The following is an 18,858-nucleotide window of genomic DNA, read 5'->3' on the forward strand; positions in this document are numbered from 1 at the left end:
CTACTGCTGTACCACCAACATTCAGCTCTGATGATGTCGTGGACTGACATCAAGGAGGCTGTGGATGCCCCATCCCTGCAGGCATTCAAGGCCAGGCTGGATGTGGCTCTGGGCAGCCTGGGCTGGTGGTTGGCGACCCTGCACATAGCAGGGGGTTGGAACTGGATGAGCATTGTGGTCCTTTTCAACCCAGGCCATTTTGTGATTCATCCGTGAAAGCAGTTGTTGATAAATGGACAGGCTACCAAAAGGTGACAGTGTGAGTAAAGTGTGACTGCAAAGTGAGGGGTATTTTTCTCTGGTAAGAGGTTGATAGAAGTCTGGTAGAGAGACGTGGTGAAGTTTTTGGTTGCAGCTCTGCATGTTCCATTAGAAAATTCATAGGTGACAACTGAAAACGGAGTCACGGCTATAAGCTGATAATTGTTTGGCAGCCTTGAAACCTGTTCCTCTAATTCCTTTATCAAAGTGGAAAGCACGGCTGCGTGTCTTTCGCTGCTCACAGGGCTGTGTTCAGCCATCAGAATGCAGGGAATTATTTGCCATAAGAGAGGCAGCACTGTTCGGCCCAGGCCCTGTGAGATGGGGGCACAGCCGCCGCCATGATGGCGGGCGGCACTGCGAGCTGTGCTGGGCCTTGTGTGGCTGCGGGTGGGACATGGCTGGCCCAGGCCTTCCCATACAGCTCCTAGCAGCAGCTCAGGAGTTGGCCCAGGCCAGAGCTGTCATGTTCTCCCGGTGGGGTTCTCATCCCGCAGCCCTTGGCCTTGGGGCAGGATCTTGAAGCGCTCTCTTTGGCGTGCAGGAGAGCCGAGGCCGCTCTGAGGGCCGTTAATCCACAGCCTGAGGCAGCGGCTTGGCATGGGATGAACAATTCTCTGTCTGTGCTGGCTGCTTTTCTTTTTTCTTATTCCTGCACCATTTTATACTGATTTAAATCAGTGAAGGGTGTCTGGACTCTTATGCTGACAGCACAGCTTTAAAAGGGTGAACATTGGGCATGCGAGTGCTGTCCCAAGGAGATGGACTGATCCAGCACAGAGCTCAGCCAGAGTCCAACCTCACACCTGACAACGGGACAGCAGGCTGGGACCTCCAGGTCAGATTTCCCAGCATAGCAGAGCTGGGAGGGGTGCCAAGGGACGGCCCCTCCCCCTCCCTATGGACCCCCCCAATTCAGTGCTGCTGTGCTGGGTGCTCATTGCTGCTCACTGCTGCAGTTGTTCCTGCACGGAGCTGTGCGCAGAGCCCCGCAGTTCTGCCTGCAGTGCAGCACTGAGCTGATGGCTGGGTAAGACAGCACTGCTGCAGCTGTGTAATTCAGCCCTATAGCACAGACCTGAGGGTTACCATCCTGTCCCAGAGGGAAAAAAAAATCGACCTCCCCTGACATGTGTACAGCTCTTGTCTTAATGGATCTGGACTGTTACTTGGCTTTTTGCACAGAAGATGACTTTGTAGGCAGGTGATAGCATCTTACCTCTGTGTTAGTTTTCTGCTGTGAGTCCACCAGTTCCCATTCCATTTTTCTGTTGTTCCCTTACCTGCAGGGCAGGACTTGGCCCAGGGAGATGCTCAACCTGGGCTTGGAGCTACTCCTGTGTGTCAGGGTGATGCTGTGCTCTGGGCTTGCCGTCCCTCTCAGCTCTGTGGCATCTCTACGTTCTCGGTCTCCTTCCCACTCTATATCATGCCCCATTAATGAGACTGCTGAACTGATCACCACAAAGGAGTTGTGGTAGGAAGATGTATGAATAGAAGGATCCCTCTGTACTCACACTGTGTCTTCCGTTCATACCCAATAACCATTGCTCACCATGTCCAGAGCTGTATTTTGGTCCTCTCTGACTGCTGATTCCAATAGCAGCTCTTAACAATCTCTGTGCCACTACTGATAAGACTTCTGACTCTCACCTGAACCAGGGTGCAGTTTCAGAGGGCACTGGCCCTTCTTGTTTGCTCATCACCCTTTCATCCTTGCGTGTTTCCTTCGCTTTGCTTATGAAAATCCACGTGGGGGACAGTGTCAAAGGCCTTAATGAAGCCCAGGCGCCCTACACCTACTGCTTCTTCAGCTCTCTGGTGTAACTCTTACCAGTTTAAGTAACCAGCACAGCTGTGAATTTGTATGGCCCATTCCTTTCTCTGCCTTCACAAACGTGTGTTCTTCCTACTTCGGAAGGCCAAACACCACATCGTTTTAGAGATGAGAAGCTCCCTTGGCCCGGATCGTTCTCCTCTAGGAATGTTGAGGCGAGTTAGCAGGATTCTGTGTTGCTCTTGCAGATAAGCAGAGTCTTGTTCATTGAGGTTGGCATAAAAGTACCTAATATATAAATAAATAAATGCAAACCAGACTGTTAAATAACCTGTTGACAGCTCTGCCTTGAGTTGGGACATGACTGTTCCCTCCGTGAAGTTGTGTTGCTGCCTCCTTGTAGGGCCTTCGTGCTTCAGGCAAGTGTTGAGTCAGAGCCCTTCTGACACAGCAGATGCTGAATGACAAGGAAACACACGTGGAGCCACCCATGTCCACCTTCAGACTGTGTTTGCAAGTTGTTTGGCTGCACACAGTCCTCTCGGGATTTCAAACAGCTAGTCTTCTGGAAAGAAAAGTGCATGTCAGCTGGGTTACCTTCTGTAACAGCTTCAGGACCAGAGGACCTACCAGCAGACCTGGCTGTGCTTTCCCTCACTTTACAGCTCTCCAGAAGTGCACTGTGACCGGTGTGTGGGTGAGATAAGCCTGTTCTTCACACTGTGCTGTTGTGCAATGTAGGTTAGAAGGCTTTTCCCTTTGGGAGAGGTCAGGAAGCAAAGCACAGCTGCTGCTTTGCCCAGTGCGCTGAAGAGAGCAGAGACTTGCCAACAAGGGGCCACTACCCATGGCTCCCATCTGAGCCTTAAGCTTTATTTTCCCCAGTGCTCAATGCAGATCTGGTGGGACAGATGTTCTCCTTTTGCCATTTTAAGCTGGGTTCAGCTTCCCTACCTGAAGCCGTTACACTGCTCCTGGATCAGACCACAGTTGTATCTGGCTCAGTGTTTCTGCAGTGGCCAAGAACAGGGCCTTGGGGAAGGGGGTGGATACAGGGCAAACCTGCAGTGCATAGGTCCTGTGTGCTCTTCCAGCCCTTTGTGGCACAGGCAATTACAGAGCTGGGTGTAACTTCTGTAGATTTACTAACCCTCAAGAGATGTCTCTTATACTGCTTTATCAGTCTGCCTCAAACCAATATAAACTTGGAGCACCCAATGCCCCGTGGCAGAGTCCAACAGTTATCTGCATCACAAGGAGCAGCATCTCTTCTTGTTTGTTATGTTTACAGAGGCAGTGAATATTCGATCCTTATCCCTCTTCTCCAGACCATTCATAGTTTTATAGCTCTGTCGTGATCCCCCTGAATTATTGCATTTTCCAGGCTAAGTAACTTCCTCTGTCAGTGAATTCCCTCTGTAGAAGCCATACTTCTAATCATCTCTGTTACATATCTTTTCTAGCTGTCAGCAGAGGCTCAGGTGGGACCAGAACTGCAAACTGGAGATTCCTTCATGAGACTTGGAGGGTCCTTGCATAGTTCTTCACAGTCAGTCCTTGTCTCTGTTACTTTGCTGTTTTCCTAACAGCCAGCGTTCACTGCTGAAGGAGCTGCAGTGTTGGGTCTGCAGTACTCATTGAAATGGTTGAAGCAGAGCAAAGCACAGGGGTGCAAACTGTGGCAACAGCAAAGGAACTCCTGAGAATGGGCTTCAGGAAAGACAGCTGATAAAGTATGGCACAAAGGAGCAGTGGAAGAAAGAACCGTAGGGAAGAAAATCATAGAATCGGTAAGGTTGGAAAAGACCTCTGAGATCATCTAGTCCAACCATCCACCTACCACCAGTACTGCCCACTAACCCTTGAACACAGACTATCAAAGGGTATCTCTTTGGGTGGACTAGCTGGAAAAAACTGGAAAGTGCCATTTTCCTTCTGGAGCATTCGTTGTCATTCTGTTCAAGGACAGCAGATTTTTCACGTGCTCCTTTATTTCAGTGGTGTATGCAGAACAGCATTGAAAATTATCCAAAAGAAAGGAGCACCTCTGCAATGGAGAAGGGCTGAGGGAGCTGGGGGTGCTCAGCCTGGAGAAGAGAAGGCTCTGGGAGACCTTCTTGAGGGCTTTCAGTTCTCAAAGAGAGCTTACAGATAGGAGGAGAGCGACTTTTTTCCTGGTCTCGTAGTGATAGGACAAGGGGAAAGGCAGCTCTGCTGTCCAACCTTGTGGTTTGCCTGGGCTGCATGGAGTGAGGAGGAATTGTCTGGGGCTGTGCATAAAATATGTTATATGGTCAATGTATATAAGTAACAAAATGTCTTTATTTTTTATGTTAAAACATAAAATAGAGAGTAAAAAGAGTTATGGGGTATGTGACCTTGTAGCTGTGAAACTGATGCATGAGTGCCTGGTTCATTGGCAGTGGCTGCAGCTCTCAGGGTGTTCTCAGAGATGTCTGATGAAATTTCACTCTTCCTATGCTTCATCCTTGAAATCAGGTGTTCACAAATGGATGTACTGCCAAAAGGCGATGGCGTGAATAGGGTGTGATGGTGATGTGAGGGGTATCTTCCTGTGGTAAGAGAGGCCTGATAGAGGTCTGGCAAAGAGACATGGTCAAATTTATGAGTTGAACTGCAACTCTGTATGTTCCATTTGAAAATTTGCAGGTCATGTATTTATCCTGACAGAGAATGGAGTTGCAGGTATACCACTGTGACCCTGCAGGCACAATGCTGTCCTGGCTTCAGACGCATCCTGGGAGTGACGTGGAGCTTCGTGCTCCATGGCAGCATGGCCCTGCATGCTTCCTTTTTCCAGAACTCTGCTCTCCCCCAGTGTTTGTTCTGTGCTGGGAGTTGGCAGCTTGCTGGATGGCATTTGTGTGCCAGGGGCAGCACCCACACCCGCTGGCTGCCCGCCTGTGCTTTGGTTTCTGCATGAAGCAGATGGTGCAGCAGACGCTGTAGTGCAGCGCAGGCAGCAGTGATGGCACCTCCCCAAGTTTTTCATGTGATGGGTGTAAAAGAGCTACAAAACTTCCCTTTCACTACTGACAGACTTCACTGATTCCAGTGAGGAAACCACAGTAATCCCCATTTTCAACAGAGTGTGTGTGGAATCATCTCGAGCCTCTTGGCCAGGCAAGCTCCCAGGGCTGAAGGGAGCGGGTTCTGCAGAGGTGCTGGTTTGGATGTCCTCCCTGCACTCCTTCAGGAGGGCAAAATACACCATGGATCAGATGATGTGTGAAGAAACATACAACACCCTATAATTTGCATGCCGGTGGAGATCCTTCATTTCATATGTGGCTCTCAGCTATAATGCTAAGAATGTGGAGGTTAAAGTTGCTTGTGTCTGATGAGCACAGCGATGCAGTGTACTTGATGTTGATCTTGTTTGCTGTATGGTGGCAGGGATGCCTTTCCCAGCTCTGTAAATGCTGCTGGGTGATAAACTGCTTGGGTTGATGCTTTGGGGCACTGTAGTCTGTATGTGGTATGGCACTGTGGGGCAAGGCTGACCTTATCTGACCTGGGTAGGTGTTTAGAATGGGACAAAAAAGACCCTGAGGAGATAGCAAGAGATCTACTGGATCAGAGCAAGGGTTTGCTTACCCCATGTCATGTCTCCAGCAGTGGCTAGAAATGGGCTCTAGGAGGGAGGTGGAAGGTAGGTCTTAGGTTTCACCAAGTGCTAGCTAGCTGGGGAATGGAGCTTGGAGAAGTGAACTGAACTGATAGGGGTGGGGGAAAAGGAGCAGCAGAGAGGGACCTGTGGGTTGGATGAAGGAGCCCCATCCCCAGCATCCTGCCAGCATGTGAATGCACCAGCAGCCGAAGGAGGTGTTGGAGGGGGCATGAGAACAGTGCTCATGTGCAGTAAGATTTCTGGCTTTGAGGGACTTCCTGAGTTGTAGGACTTCATGGTTTTACATTTAACAGTCTTCAAAAGTTTCTTCCCTTCATTTTCCTTATCATTTTCAGGACTTGTATGAACTTCTGGCTCTGATAGCATCCTGCAAGCAGTGATTCCTGTGGCTTTGCCGCTCGCTCTGAACCTCTGTCTGGTTATTCTGATATCCCATCACTTTGTGTTTTACAAACTGCAGCAAACGGCACCTGCCTCTATTCCTCTGCAGATCTTATAGCTCTCTGTGTAGGGCAGCATCCCTACCCCCACATTTCTGGGGTGGGCAGGACAGACCCTGTGTGTTGGATAAGTATCCCAAAGGCAACACTGAGCTGGGGCTGCTTTCCCCACATGCAGAGTGCTGCCAGGTCTGTGAAGTGCTGGAGGGATGCCCACGTGGTGTTTGTGAAATGAAATGTGACGGTAAGATTTGTTTTTGAGGACAAGTAACAGCATGGGGCATTGAGTCCGAGAGGAAAAGCATCTTCCTCTAGTGCAGTATGGGACATTTGTTTCCGACCTGTGAGGAAGGCCGCTTGGCCTGTGGTGTGACACGATCCCACCTGCCTGCCAACCTCTGTGCCTGCCCATAAAGAAAAGAAATGTTGCTAACTTGAAATATGAGGGCAGTGTGGAGCTTCTAGAAAGAGAGAACTTACCTGTTCCATGTGCAAGGCATCTTTTGATACCTGGCAGTGAGCAGCATGCTGAGAGGCTTTGCAAGTACAGTTCTGTTTCTGTGCAGGAGCTCCAGGTTCCTTGGCACAGGGCTCCCATTGCATGGACACCGCACAGCTCGGTTTGGTGCTCATGTAGGAACAACCTGATGGAAGCTGCTCTACCCAACGGCTGAAGGCTCAGATCTGCTTGCAGTGAGCTTTGACTCGTGGATGTTCTGGGGATTTGGAAGGGGAGCCAAAGCAGAGCTGCAGCTGTGCAGAGAAGGGCAGTTCCCTGCTGGCCATGGGGAAGCAGCAGGGACTGTGCTCCAGCCCCAGCACTGCTCTGAGCACCTACAGACATTGAGCAGCTGAGGGAGCTGCAATGCTCTGCTCCTTGCAGGCTGCCAGCTCTGCTCCTGGGGCTGGGGAAGTCATTTTGCACTGCGAGGGGTGCAGCAGGAGATGGGAGTGTCAGTGCAGGAGCCGTGTGACAGTGACGCAGCAGATCCTCTGCAGCCGCAGTGCTGCAGTCCCCAGCACTTGCTGTAGATGCTGTTCGGGATTTTTGTTGTAGTCTCCTTGAACACTGTGGTTATTTTTGGCTGCTGTCTCATCATTTCACATGTCTGGCATTGCATTAGTCAATACTAAACCCTTTCCAGACTGTTTCTCTTGTTGTGACTTTGAGAATTCCCTCTTCCAGCAGATGCAAATCCTTCCAATGGGCATCCAGTCGGTGCCCCAGAATGCACACATCCCTACAAGTCACTTGACTTTTTGCCTTTGTGTTCAGTGGGGCCGGGGTGCCCCTATACACACTCTGTGTGAGCAAACACATCATCTGCTGCTTTCCAGCGCGGCGTTGGATGCCTGCGGCTGGCGTGCAGGAGTAGTGACACATCGCAGTCTTGGTGGGCTCTGACTAGTTCTTGTTTAGTCTATCTTTCATTTTATACTGCTTTTTCTTCTGGGGTGTTTTTTCTCCTGTTCCCATGTCTGCGTATTGTTCTGTGGGGTCAGGAATGGGGCGCTGGAAGGAGCTCATAAAAGGCAAAGTCAAATTAAGACAGACTTTCCTTCCGTCTTTAGCTGGCTCTGGCCACAGTATCCTTATCTGCTGCAGCTGGTGACACCCATGTCCTTTTTCTGTATAAGTGGCAGTGATGTTTGGCTTCACAAATGAGAAATGACACACTGGACTCCTCCCAGCCTGTCCCACCCTGGGGCAGGGAAGAGAAATCCCACCACTGCCCTCATCACAGTGAGTGATGATACAGACACCAATCAGCGGTGTTACCACGTCTGAATGTGACACGTTTGAATTAAGGAAAGTATGTTAGGTTAAAAGTTATGCGAGGTGTTAGGTGAGGAGCACATCACGTTCACGCTCCCTTGCATACATATGCAGCACCAGAAACCCTTCAGTTAAAACTGCAGATGCTTATGCACACAGGGCGGACTCCTGCAAACACACCTAAACTGTGCTTTGGGTGGAAATGTGCCAGAGTGGAGTCTGATCCATTTCCCCCCCGAACCTGTTTGGCCATTTGAGGCTGCAGAGAGGAATCCCCATACTGGCCTGGCTTTGCTGATGTGTCTGTAGTGAAGGCCTTACGCCTGCAGTGACTGCAGACTGCCCAGTCTGGTGCCCCGTGTTGCCTGAGGCTCCCGTTCCCCAGGTGTGCACAAACACTCCCAGCATTGTGCTCAGTGCAAAAATCCACTTCCCACGGGTGTTCTGAGTAATAGCTGAGCAGAAAATAGAGCAGGGAGGATCTGAGCTCACCCCGAGCATCTGGGGAGGAGGGAGGAGTACCAGGTGTGTGCTCCAACAGAAGAATGTGGACAACAACCCTGTGCTGTTTCTCCCCAGAAACTGGACCATGTGTGAGCTGAGGAATGCAGAGCTCAGGTCTGCCAGCATGGAGTACCCCCAAGGACTCGAGCTGCAGTGGGGTGAATTGTGATTCTTGTCTCCAGTTATTGCTGTGCTTGAAGCTGTTGACTTGCTGTTGCCTGTGATGGGTGCTGCTCTGTAGTGACTGCTGAAAACTGCTCCAGCTTCAAGAGCAGGAGAAATGAGTGAAAAAATGGCTGCAGGCCAAGGCATGAATAGCTCTCACTCATCTTTAGGATTGGCTAAGCCTGAAATGTGAGGTATAGGATGTGCCACTGCCTCACAGTGACGGGTGCTGTAAGAGGTTAAGTGCCAGATGTACTCATACAAGATGATGGAGTCCTCCAACATGCAATATGTCTGTCTTGGTTCAGTGGAGAAGATGGTGGCAGTGGGTGCCAACAGCTGTTCACACAGGAGCACGTTGAAGATGCTCTAAAGCTTGTGGGGCTCATTACCAACAGCCCTATCAGAGCAAGGGGTGGGACATGTAATGCAAGACCCTTCTTTGTGGCTGGAGAGGAGCAGTGTGATGCTCCTAAGGGCTTCCAGCAGAAATCATGTTTATGAATCTGGTAGTAGTTGTTCTGTTGCAGTTCCTGAAATGAAACAGGGTTATCTCCCAGTTCATGAAGTGCATCAGGCATGGGATTTAAACACATAGCTCAGTGTTGCATTCAAAATAACACAAGTTCTGTACATCTGCTGAGTGTTTCCTACTGGTCAGTCTCTGGAGCTGCAGCGGTGCATGGGCTGCTTCTGTGGATAGCAGCTCTGCTGTGGCCATTTGTGTGTTAACAGCACACAGCCCCCCGCAGAGTTTGACCTCACTTTATCAGTGATTCACACTGCTCTGTTTAACTGAACTGTCCTTACTATGTTTGCCACCATCTCCGGTTTTTGCTGTATCCTTTTCAGGCTGGCAGTGCTGCTGGAGGTCTCTCGCCTTTGTTCAAAGCAGGACCAACTTCAGACAGCCACTACAGATCACATTTTATCTCCATTAATTCCCATCAGCCTTAGAAACTTGGAATAAGCTGAGAAGTGTGCATTTGTTTGTACTTGTCCTTTGTTTAGGTTTAGTTTGCAGGCACCAGTGTGAGTCCAGGCTTTGTGAGCAGTTAAAGACCTGGTAGAAGAGTTCTGGCGGATACAAATTTCTTTGTAGATGTTGCTTTTAGTCTTTTTCTTCTCCTTATTAAGGTGAGCACATTGAGCCTCTTGAGTCATTTGTAATAAATCACATCAGTTGTAGAGGGCCTGGGTTGTCCCAGGGCTTGGTGTGGAGCTCGACATACCTCTCAGTGATGAAGATGTCACAGCCCTTCAGGGACCCAATGTCAGTGTTTGGCCTATCTGGTGGTGAAAATAAAATTGGTCCTCTGAACAGCAGCCCTCCAGCTTATCCTCCACCTCCCAGGCTGCTATCAACCGTGGGCCTGCTGAGAGTACACTCTGTCTCATCATCAAGGTTATTAATAAAGACATTAAACACCATCACCCCCTGAGGGAAACCACTAGTAATTCCTTATCACAAGTTTAAATACGGCTCAGGTTCCAGATTGCTCAAAGATATACTTGGCCGTGTCATTCGGGACATTGAAGCTAGGCAGTGTAAACAGGAGAAGGCCGAGTTTTTAAACAAAGTGTAAAAATTCTTTCAGAGAAGGAGATGCTTTCTGCAAAACAAATGCTCGTGCACAAACCTGCAGTGGAACAAGGTGAGTTAAATCTCAACTGTTTTTAATGTGTGATCACAGAACCAAAAACTGGTGCAGATTGGAAGGGCCTTCTGGGTCCGTCTGGTCCAACCTCACCTCTCCAGCAGGAACATCCAGAGCTTTTGAATATCTCCAAGGAGGAGACTCCACTGGGCAACTTATTTCATTGCTAAATCTCATGCACGCCGAGGATGTGCTTCCTCATGTTCACACAGAACTTCTGGTGTTCCAGTCTGTGCCCATTGCCTCGTGTCCTGGCACTGGCCACCACAGCCTGGCCCTATAGATAAGGACCATGTCCTATGGACGGCTCTATGTCCTTTTCATACTGCACACTTTTGGAATATCATCATACCAAATCAGCTAGAGACCAGATTTATGAGAATGTTTAAGCAGCAAATAAGATTTTCAAGGTGTGATTTTGCCAGTTAAGTTCAATTGCAGTTGATTTCAGCTAGACTGTCTTGTAAATCTTGTTTGCTTTTTGGTTGCTTATTTGCATGTATCAGTGTCCTATCCTCCCTTTTGGGTGTTATGATTCAATACATCTTTTGACTTGTTGCTTTTCAGATAGCTTTGGGGAAGCAGGTCTTGCTCTACTGCATGCTTTGAACACTGCCACTGTGCAGTTTGATGATGGGTTTTGCAGGTGGAGATCTATGGACTCCCAGTAATAGGAGGGTTGTAGCAACCCTTTGTTCTTGGAGATTCCTCCACACTAAAGCCTATTAAAAGAGAAATGTAAAGTAGGGTAGAAATCATGTAAAAATGCCTTATTGATAGAGGCTGTGAGGCTGAGAAATTGATCCAAGGATGGCAAGGTTTGCTGCTTGGGACTCATTAATAATATGCAGTACAAAGCACTGTAAGGTCTCTCATAAAGGTGTATAGGTGTAGGGAACTGGGATAGGCTTTCTCCTGAAGCTTCCAGATTTTTGACTGTAAAATATGCTGAATGAATCTCACCCAAGAGAGCCATCCCAGGTTTAGAAACATGCAGCTCTGCACTGACAGCCAGCATGAATCAGGATTCCTCACATCCAGAAAGGAATCTTTACTTGGAGTTTATCTCCCATCACTTTTGCCATCTGAGCTGGAGCTGCTTAATTCCCTTTGCATGGCAAGAGATGGAGGGCACATTATCTGAAGCCTTCTAGAATGTGCTCTTAGAGTGAAATGAATGAGTGTCCTCTGAATATGCTGTTGTCTGCAGGACACAGAATCATAGAATTATAGAATGGCCTGGGTTGAGAAGGACCACACTGCTCATCTGGTTTCAACCCCCTGCTATGTGCAGGGTTGCCAACCACCAGACCAGGCTGCCCAGAGCCACATCCAGCCTGGCCTTGAATGCCTGCAGGGATGGGGCATCCACAGCCTCCTTGGGCAGCCTGTTCCGGTTTGTCACCACCCTGTGAGTGAAAAAATTCCTCCTAATAACCTACCTAAACCTCCCCATCTCAGTTTAAGACCATTCCCCCTTGTCCTATCACTATTCAGCCTTGTGAACAGCCGTGACCAACTCTCATCTATAAACTTTGTAGTACTGTGAGCTAAAGCCAAGAAATCTCATCTTTTCTCTTAGAAGGACCAAATAGGTTCGTTTTCTTAGTGCTTACTCGCCTGTGAGGAACAGCAGTTCACTGTATTCCTACATCAAAAGGCTGTGATACGCTGCCAAAAGATAACGAGAGGACTTTGGAACAGTTCTCACAATGTGTGCATTTGGTTGTTGGGTTTGGGTTTTTTTTGCAGTTGTTGTTTGGTTGGTTTTCTTTTGAGGGGACTTCTGAAATTGCCAATTGAGTCATAACTACAGGAAGAGTTGGGTTGGATGGAAAAGGAGATCATGGGCTGAGCAGTTCTGGGCTGGTAGGGTACGTGTGGCCGCAGTTTGTCTGGAACATGAACCTCCTCTCTGCTTGAGGAGCTTGGTGAGGATGGGGATGTTCTCATGAAGCTTCTTCAGAGCTCAGGGTTTGTGGGATCTGTTGTGCCACATAGAATCCATCACCAGTGTAGCTAGAGATTTGAAGGGTCCTGCTGACCCCAGGGAAGCTTACTACAGTACACATATACCTCTGATACATCCTTGCATGTAAGAAAGAACAGCAGAAGAGGAAAATCGATGCAGGGACCCAGAAAGGCAGAAAAATAGAAGAGCTGAAGAGAAGTGAGGATTCAGGTAAGAAAGGAGTGCAGAAGAGAAGAATAGAAGATTAGAGAGGATATAGTTAAGAAAGGTGCACTAGAGGAGAATAGCAAAATAAAGGGAGAGAGGATATAGGTAAGACAGAAGAGCAGAAGAGATGACGAGAAGACAAGAGAGTATACTTGGAAGACAGAAGAGCAGAAGAGGAGAATGGGAGAGCATATAGAGAAGACAGAAAAGTAGGAGAAGTGGAGAAGAGAGGATACAGGTAAGGGAGAAAAGCAGAAAAGCAGAAAAGGAGAAGAGGAGAGCAGCGGATACCATCAGATGAAAGAGCAGAAGAGGAGTGGACTAGAAGAGGGGAAGAGAGGATACAGATGAAACAGAAATGCAGAATTAGAGAAGAGCAAATCTTAGAAGTTGCCCTGTCCCCTTGTTTTGAGATCTTCCAACTGTTCTCTATTTGATGAGGGGTTATGACATCTGAGAGACATCAAATAAGGTACAAGACATAGAATGCCCCAGAAAAGGTTTGAGAAGAAGTGTTTCAGCACCCAAGGGGTGGACAGGCGTTGTCATGATTAACTGAGATCATTTTGAGGAGCCTCCCAGGCGCTGAGAATCCCAATGTCTCTTTAATGTTAGCAACTACTGACTGGGTCTCCCTTCAAGAGACCTAAGGGAACCAGGTGGAGTACATTACAAAATGCTTCTGCTGAGGTTGTGTTGTGGGGAAACTGGAGTTGTATGTGACGTTGAGTGCACCTGGAGGCCTCTCATTACTAGTCTGTTGAGTGTAGATGTTCCTGTGTAACAGCCAGTTAAACAGAGGGCAGAGGGGCTGCCACAGTTTAAAATTTGGAAAGAGGAATTCTAAATACAAATCAAAGGATAACTGCTGTCAGAGCAGCTTGTTTGCTCAGCCTATCAGTTCACTGGCAGTGAGCTCATACCCAGTTATTGTCTCCTACAGACTGCAGAAGGAGATTGGGATGGCTGGGAGGCTTCAGATCCTATGGAAGCTGAGACCTCCAGTGACCCACAGTTGCTGCAGTAAATCTCGCAGGGAAGAGTAGCTGCAAAGACACTCTCTCTGCAGCTATGGTCTTTGTGGGAAGACCCTTAGTTCCTGATATTTGAGAAGGTGTATGCAGTAGGCATCACCTCAGAAGGTCGCTTTCATCTGGAATGGATGTCGTTGGTGATTATTCTGCTGCAGGCTGTGTCATTGCCTCCCCATTAATTGCTGGGTTCAGTTTTCAACTGCATTCAGAGACCAGAGTGTTTTCTCCAAAATCTTGTTCTCTTCTGGGACTCTGAACAGCTTCTGACATCCACAGAGGTCAGTGACTCTTGGGATCCTGTCTCAGCATCCCTCTCATGCTCCTTTAGACCCATATGGGCTGTGACAGTGTAGCCAGAGGGTCTGATTCCTGACAAATAATCCCCACCAAGCTCTCCACCCAGCATTACCAGGTATAAAGGCAGATAACTAGCTGAGGTCCAAGCTTTGCAGGAACCAGCTCTGGGAGAGTGGTTTGGTGGAACAGTGAATCTGTTTAACAGTGGTTCACCAACAGTAGTGTGTCCCTTCCTAGCAATCTGTGCCCAGAACTCCTGTCCTTCCTCTTGGAGACTCCCATCAGCTCCAGGTCAACACGTAGGCACCGCTGAGAGTCCCTCACCCAAGCCCACGTCCTGACAGCTGGGCTGGAAGGCAGCTGCTGGGCCTGAGCTGCTTCCTGACCAGCGTCTGGCATGGCGTTAACCATTAACTCCTTGCTCCAAAGCACGCTGGGAACACTGTTGTTTTTTAAGGCACTGCAAAATTGCTTTGTCCTTTCCTGCGACATTCCGGTGACGTTTCTTGCTGGGATCCTGCCTGGAGCTGGGCAGCCTTTCCTGTTTGCAGCCAAAGCAGTCGGCCTCTCAACAGAACCGTGGGCCACGTGGCCTTCGTGGTCTGAGCTGTCCCTCAGCAGAAGGAGTATGGGGTGTGTTCTATGCACAGGAGGTGCTTGGGGTGCATGGTGGGTGCCCACTGTATGCCATGGGTCCCTGCTTGTGTCACAGACCCCTCTGCTCATAAGGAAATGCATCAGTTTTGATCAAAGGCTTTGTACTGGGGCACTGCAGTCTCCTTTCCCGGCGCTGTCTCCTCCCCACATCCGGCTCTTCACCTCTTGGCACTGTGAAATAGGAAACTCCGGAGTGTTTCCTCTGCGGGGAGTTCCAGCAGAAATGCTGGAGCCACGTCCTGCTTCGAGGCAGACCGCTGAGCCAGGGCACAGGTCTGAGAGCTGCAGTCACCTCCCCTTCAGCCCAGACGGTCAACAGTACCCTGGGCTGCATCAGCAGAGGGGTGGCAGTGGCAAGGGGGGGATTGCACCCGCTGCTCTGGCCTCGTGAGGCCCTATCTGGAGTATTGTGTTCAGTGCAAGAGAGACATGGAGGTGCCCAAGTCCATAGAAGGGGCCCTGGGCAGCCTGACCTGGTGGGGGGCAACCAGCCCACGGCAAGGGTTGGGGCTGGGGGGGGGGGCATGAGGTCACCCAACCATTCTCTGGTTCAATGATTCTGTGTGCTTACGTTAGCCCTTGTACATGAATGCATGGCTGGGATCTGTCTTAAGCCCAGGATGGCTCAGTGCTAATGCCCACAGTCAGAGGGGACTTCCTTGTTCTCCCAGCAGCTGTCCTGGCCCACTCACATTGTCCCCAGCTCTCACTAATACGTCTCTGAGCTGGGAAGAGAGTTGCATTTACTGCATCACAGCTTGCCCATGTGTTGAAATTGCTGCTCCTTATCCCTGGCAACAGGGAGTAGAAAGTGTGAGTGCTTGCAGCTGCTGTCTCCTGGGTGCCTGAGTGGGTGGCAGCTGAGGGCACTGACAGCTTCTGAAAGAGGAGGGAGAAACTTGAAACTCCACTGACAGAGCGTCCTCGGGATGTGACTGCAGCTCAGGTAAGGTTGGATGCTGAGTGACGTGGGCTGCAGGAGGAGTACTGGAAGTGCTGGGCAGTGCTGGCTGGCAGTAGCTGTCCCTAACTGGCACTCAGAAACGTTTAAATAGGAAAAATATATAAATATTTGCAATTAATTTATACAGTGACTATAGATGTATTCTGAGCTCTTGTAATCACTTTAAGCATTTTGTTTCTTTCAGATTGAGCCACCTCTCTTCAAAGGAAGTATAACACACCGGGAACACGCATTAAGCACTTGGAATCATCCAAGCTCCCAATTCAGAGGAACAGAAAATAAACATGGCAGAGTTTACAGGTTATAAGGAGACCTCCAATCGGCACCTGAGGTTCAAGTTGCAGAGTCTTAGCCGCCGCCTTGATGAACTGGAAGAAGCAACGAAAAATCTCCAGAAAGCAGAGGATGAGCTGCTTGAGCTCCAGGACAAAGTGATCCAGGCAGAAGGCAGCAATTCCAGCATGCTGGCTGACATCGAGGCCCTGCGGAAAAGAGTGCTAAAGATTGAAGGCAAGGATGAGGAAATTAAGAAGGCTGAAGAGCTTTGCAGGTTAATGAAAGAAAAGCTCGAGGAGGAGGAGAGCCTCACCCGAGAGCTGAAGTCAGAAATTGAGCATCTGCAGAAGAGAATGGCAGAGCTGGAGAAACTGGAGGAGGCCTTTGGCAGGAGCAAGAACGACTGCACGCAGCTGTGTCTCAGCCTCAACGAAGAAAGGAATTTGACCAAAAAGATATCGACGGAGTTAGAAATACTTCGAGTGAAAGTGAAAGAACTCGAAGCGTCTGAAGAGAGGATGGATAAAACCGAGCAGAGCTTAACAGGTGAGTTAGAAAAACTGAAGTCTTTAGCACTGAGCTTTATCAGTGAGAGAAAACATTTTAATGAAAGAGAAAAGCAGAATGAAAAAATAATCCAGGAGCTCACACTGAAACTGGAGCAAAACAATAAGCTAAACAGGGCCGATCAGACTAGGAATGCATCCAACTTGCTGGAAAGGTCATCAAACAATCTCCTGGACAGGAATGATTTAAGAATTGAAGATGATTTGACTTCTGCGTTGCCTTCTAAAGAAACCAGGCGGAAAGGAAGCGTAGATTACCTAAAGCATGTAGAAAATGAAACCAGGAATAAGTCGGAGAACCAAAAGAATAAAAATCAGGAAGACAACAAAGTGAAAGATCTCACCCAAGAAATCGAGAGACTCAAAACTCAGATCAAACGTTTTGAATCCTTAGAAGAGGAACTTAAAAAAATGAGAGCCAAAAACAACGACCTGCAAGACAGTTACTTGAGCGAACAGAATAAAAACAAACTTCTCACTGGTGAGTTAGAAGAAATAAAAATGCAAATAAAGAAACAAAAAGATCTGGAAAATGGAGAGGTCGAAAATGAAGACACAAGCTTCTCTGGCAGGGGAAAACATGACAGAGCTAAATACAGAGTTGTTGCAGCAGATTTCACAGCTGCCAAGCACAAACCAAGGGAGGTTTCGCCCCAGCAGCGCCGGGAGAGAGTGAGAAACAGAGATTTCTCCTTCAGCAATGACAGCTCCAGCCATGGTGGTAAGCAGACACCCAGCCCGAGCTTAATGAGCAGGAAGGCAGGAAAGACATCAGGTGCAGCTGCCCTTGCAGATGCTGCTGCAACAGATACGAAAAAACTGGAAGAGAAATGTTTGGTTTCCACTTTTTCATCTGGTCAGAAGGAGGCTTCCTTCACACAGAACGAGGGGAAGAGACCCAAAGAGCAGCCCTCTGTCCTCAGTCGCTACCCCCCTGCTGCTCATGAGCAGAAATCTTGGAAAACACCTTCCAAACCCGTTAGTGACCTGAGATCCAAGGCTGAAAAACCATCTCAGGCAACCCGCGGCAGCTGCCAGAGCGGCGCAGACACACGGGATGAAAAGTCGAGCAGAGGGGAATCGGTGGCTTCGTTAGCTGAGAAGCTGAAGACAAATCAGGGAGAGGTGAGCGATGCCGTGGGGGACACACAGCAATCCAGGGGGCACTGCGCCTCTGCCAACGGCGTGGCCACCGCATACAGGTGCCACATCTCGCCGGCAGAGTCGGACCCTGTTGGCTCCAAGGCAGAAGCAGGGAATGCCTCGACTGCGTCGCACCGACAGCCCTTGGAGGGAAGGACTAAAAGAGCAGTCATCTCCCAGGAGAAGGAACTCATTGATGTGTCCCTTGAAAGCGTGAAAGCGTCGCCGCTAACGAAGCGCTCTCATCGCTCAAGGAGTCAGGAGGACATCCTGCAGATTCTAAAAGAGGACGCAGAGCAGTCTGCAGCAGCAGGCCATGTAAATGCTAGCTTAAAAGCAGGCTCCAAAACCGTTCAGAGTAGTCATGAAAAACTTAATTCAGACGAAGAAGCAGGGAGAAGTAAAAAAGCAAACACTCAGTCAGATTTTGAGACAAGAAAGAAAGCCAATTCCAAGCAGTTCTCCAATTCCAGGGGAGTTTTTAGAGCATCTCTCTTTGAAAATGACAAAAGTACTGCGCACGATGAGGACTCCTCTAAGTGTATAAAACCATCAGATGCCGACACTGGGGGACTGAAATCCAGAAGGTCGTTCAGCCCAAGAGAAGCTCTGAGATCCAAAGCCATCATTAAACCTGCCATCGTGGAGAAGGACATGAAGGCCATCATGGGAGGGGCTGTCACCGAGACAGAGTCAGAAAAGCAGAAGTCTGTTATTAAAGCGGTCACAAATAAAATGACGAGCAGCATCACAATCTTCCCTTCTGAGCCAACAGTTCCAAGGCCCAGTACAGACACAGCAGGAAAGGAAAGGCATATTACCACCAGCAACATCAGGGTTGCTCCAAATGAACCCTCCCCGATAACGAACAGCCTCCCCCAGCCTTTTGAGGTCTCAGTTAATAGAAGCGCCCTGAAATTATCTGAGACCGACAGAAGTGGAGATGCGGTGCTGAGAAGTAGAACAGAAACGGTGGTGTCCAGGAGTAGCATTGTGATAAAGACTTCTGAGCCCCCCGAGAGGAGCGGTGAGCTCCCGTTGGACACAGCCAGCTCGAGGAGCCACGGCTCTCCAGATTCCATTTCATCTGAAACCAAACATGTCACGCTGAGAAGTTCCTGGAGAACAAGGCAAGGCTTACCTTCCCTGGAGGACTCTCAAATAAAAGTGGAGAAAAACGCAGCTTCCAGCCCTACGAACGCATGCAGGTCTTCAGTGGACCTCTCTGAGATGGAAGGGAGCAGCACACGAACAAACTCCTTGGAGCAAAGCTCAGCGCGGAGCGGTGCCACCACCAACTCCTGGAGCGCCCCTGAGATGGGCTCCCGAAGGACCAAAAGTAACTTAAGTGCATCCGAACTGCTGACACGCAGGAGCTACACCAGTGATCCCACCACGGCTTCCCCCTGGCACCGCACCACATTACCTGTAAGTGTCCCCATTATGCGCTCCTTCCCATCTGATAATTACATAATTAGCTATTTGCTCTTGCCAAGATCAGAGCAGGT

The 18,858-nt window shown here is 49.1% G+C and overlaps 1 protein-coding gene across 4 annotated transcripts in view; it reads left to right on the top strand.

Moving 5' to 3' along the window:
- The window catches only part of LUZP1 (leucine zipper protein 1), a 36,390-nt gene that overhangs the window by 10,725 nt on the left and 6,807 nt on the right, over positions 1–18,858 (top strand). For 2 of the 4 annotated variants that reach the window (XM_040651969.2, XM_015297584.4), the window contains exon 2: positions 15,550–18,778. In XM_040651969.2, the coding sequence (XP_040507903.1) occupies positions 15,650–18,778 (3,129 nt within the window). In that variant the 5' untranslated portion in view covers positions 15,550–15,649. Of the gene's footprint in view, positions 1–585; positions 18,779–18,858 lie in introns of those variants that run through there. The other 2 variants (XM_046903655.1, XM_025143120.3) reach the window with 2 other exon arrangements.

Source organism: Gallus gallus, chromosome 23 (assembly GCF_016699485.2).
Source record: "Gallus gallus isolate bGalGal1 chromosome 23, bGalGal1.mat.broiler.GRCg7b, whole genome shotgun sequence".
NCBI lineage: Eukaryota > Metazoa > Chordata > Aves > Galliformes > Phasianidae > Gallus > Gallus gallus.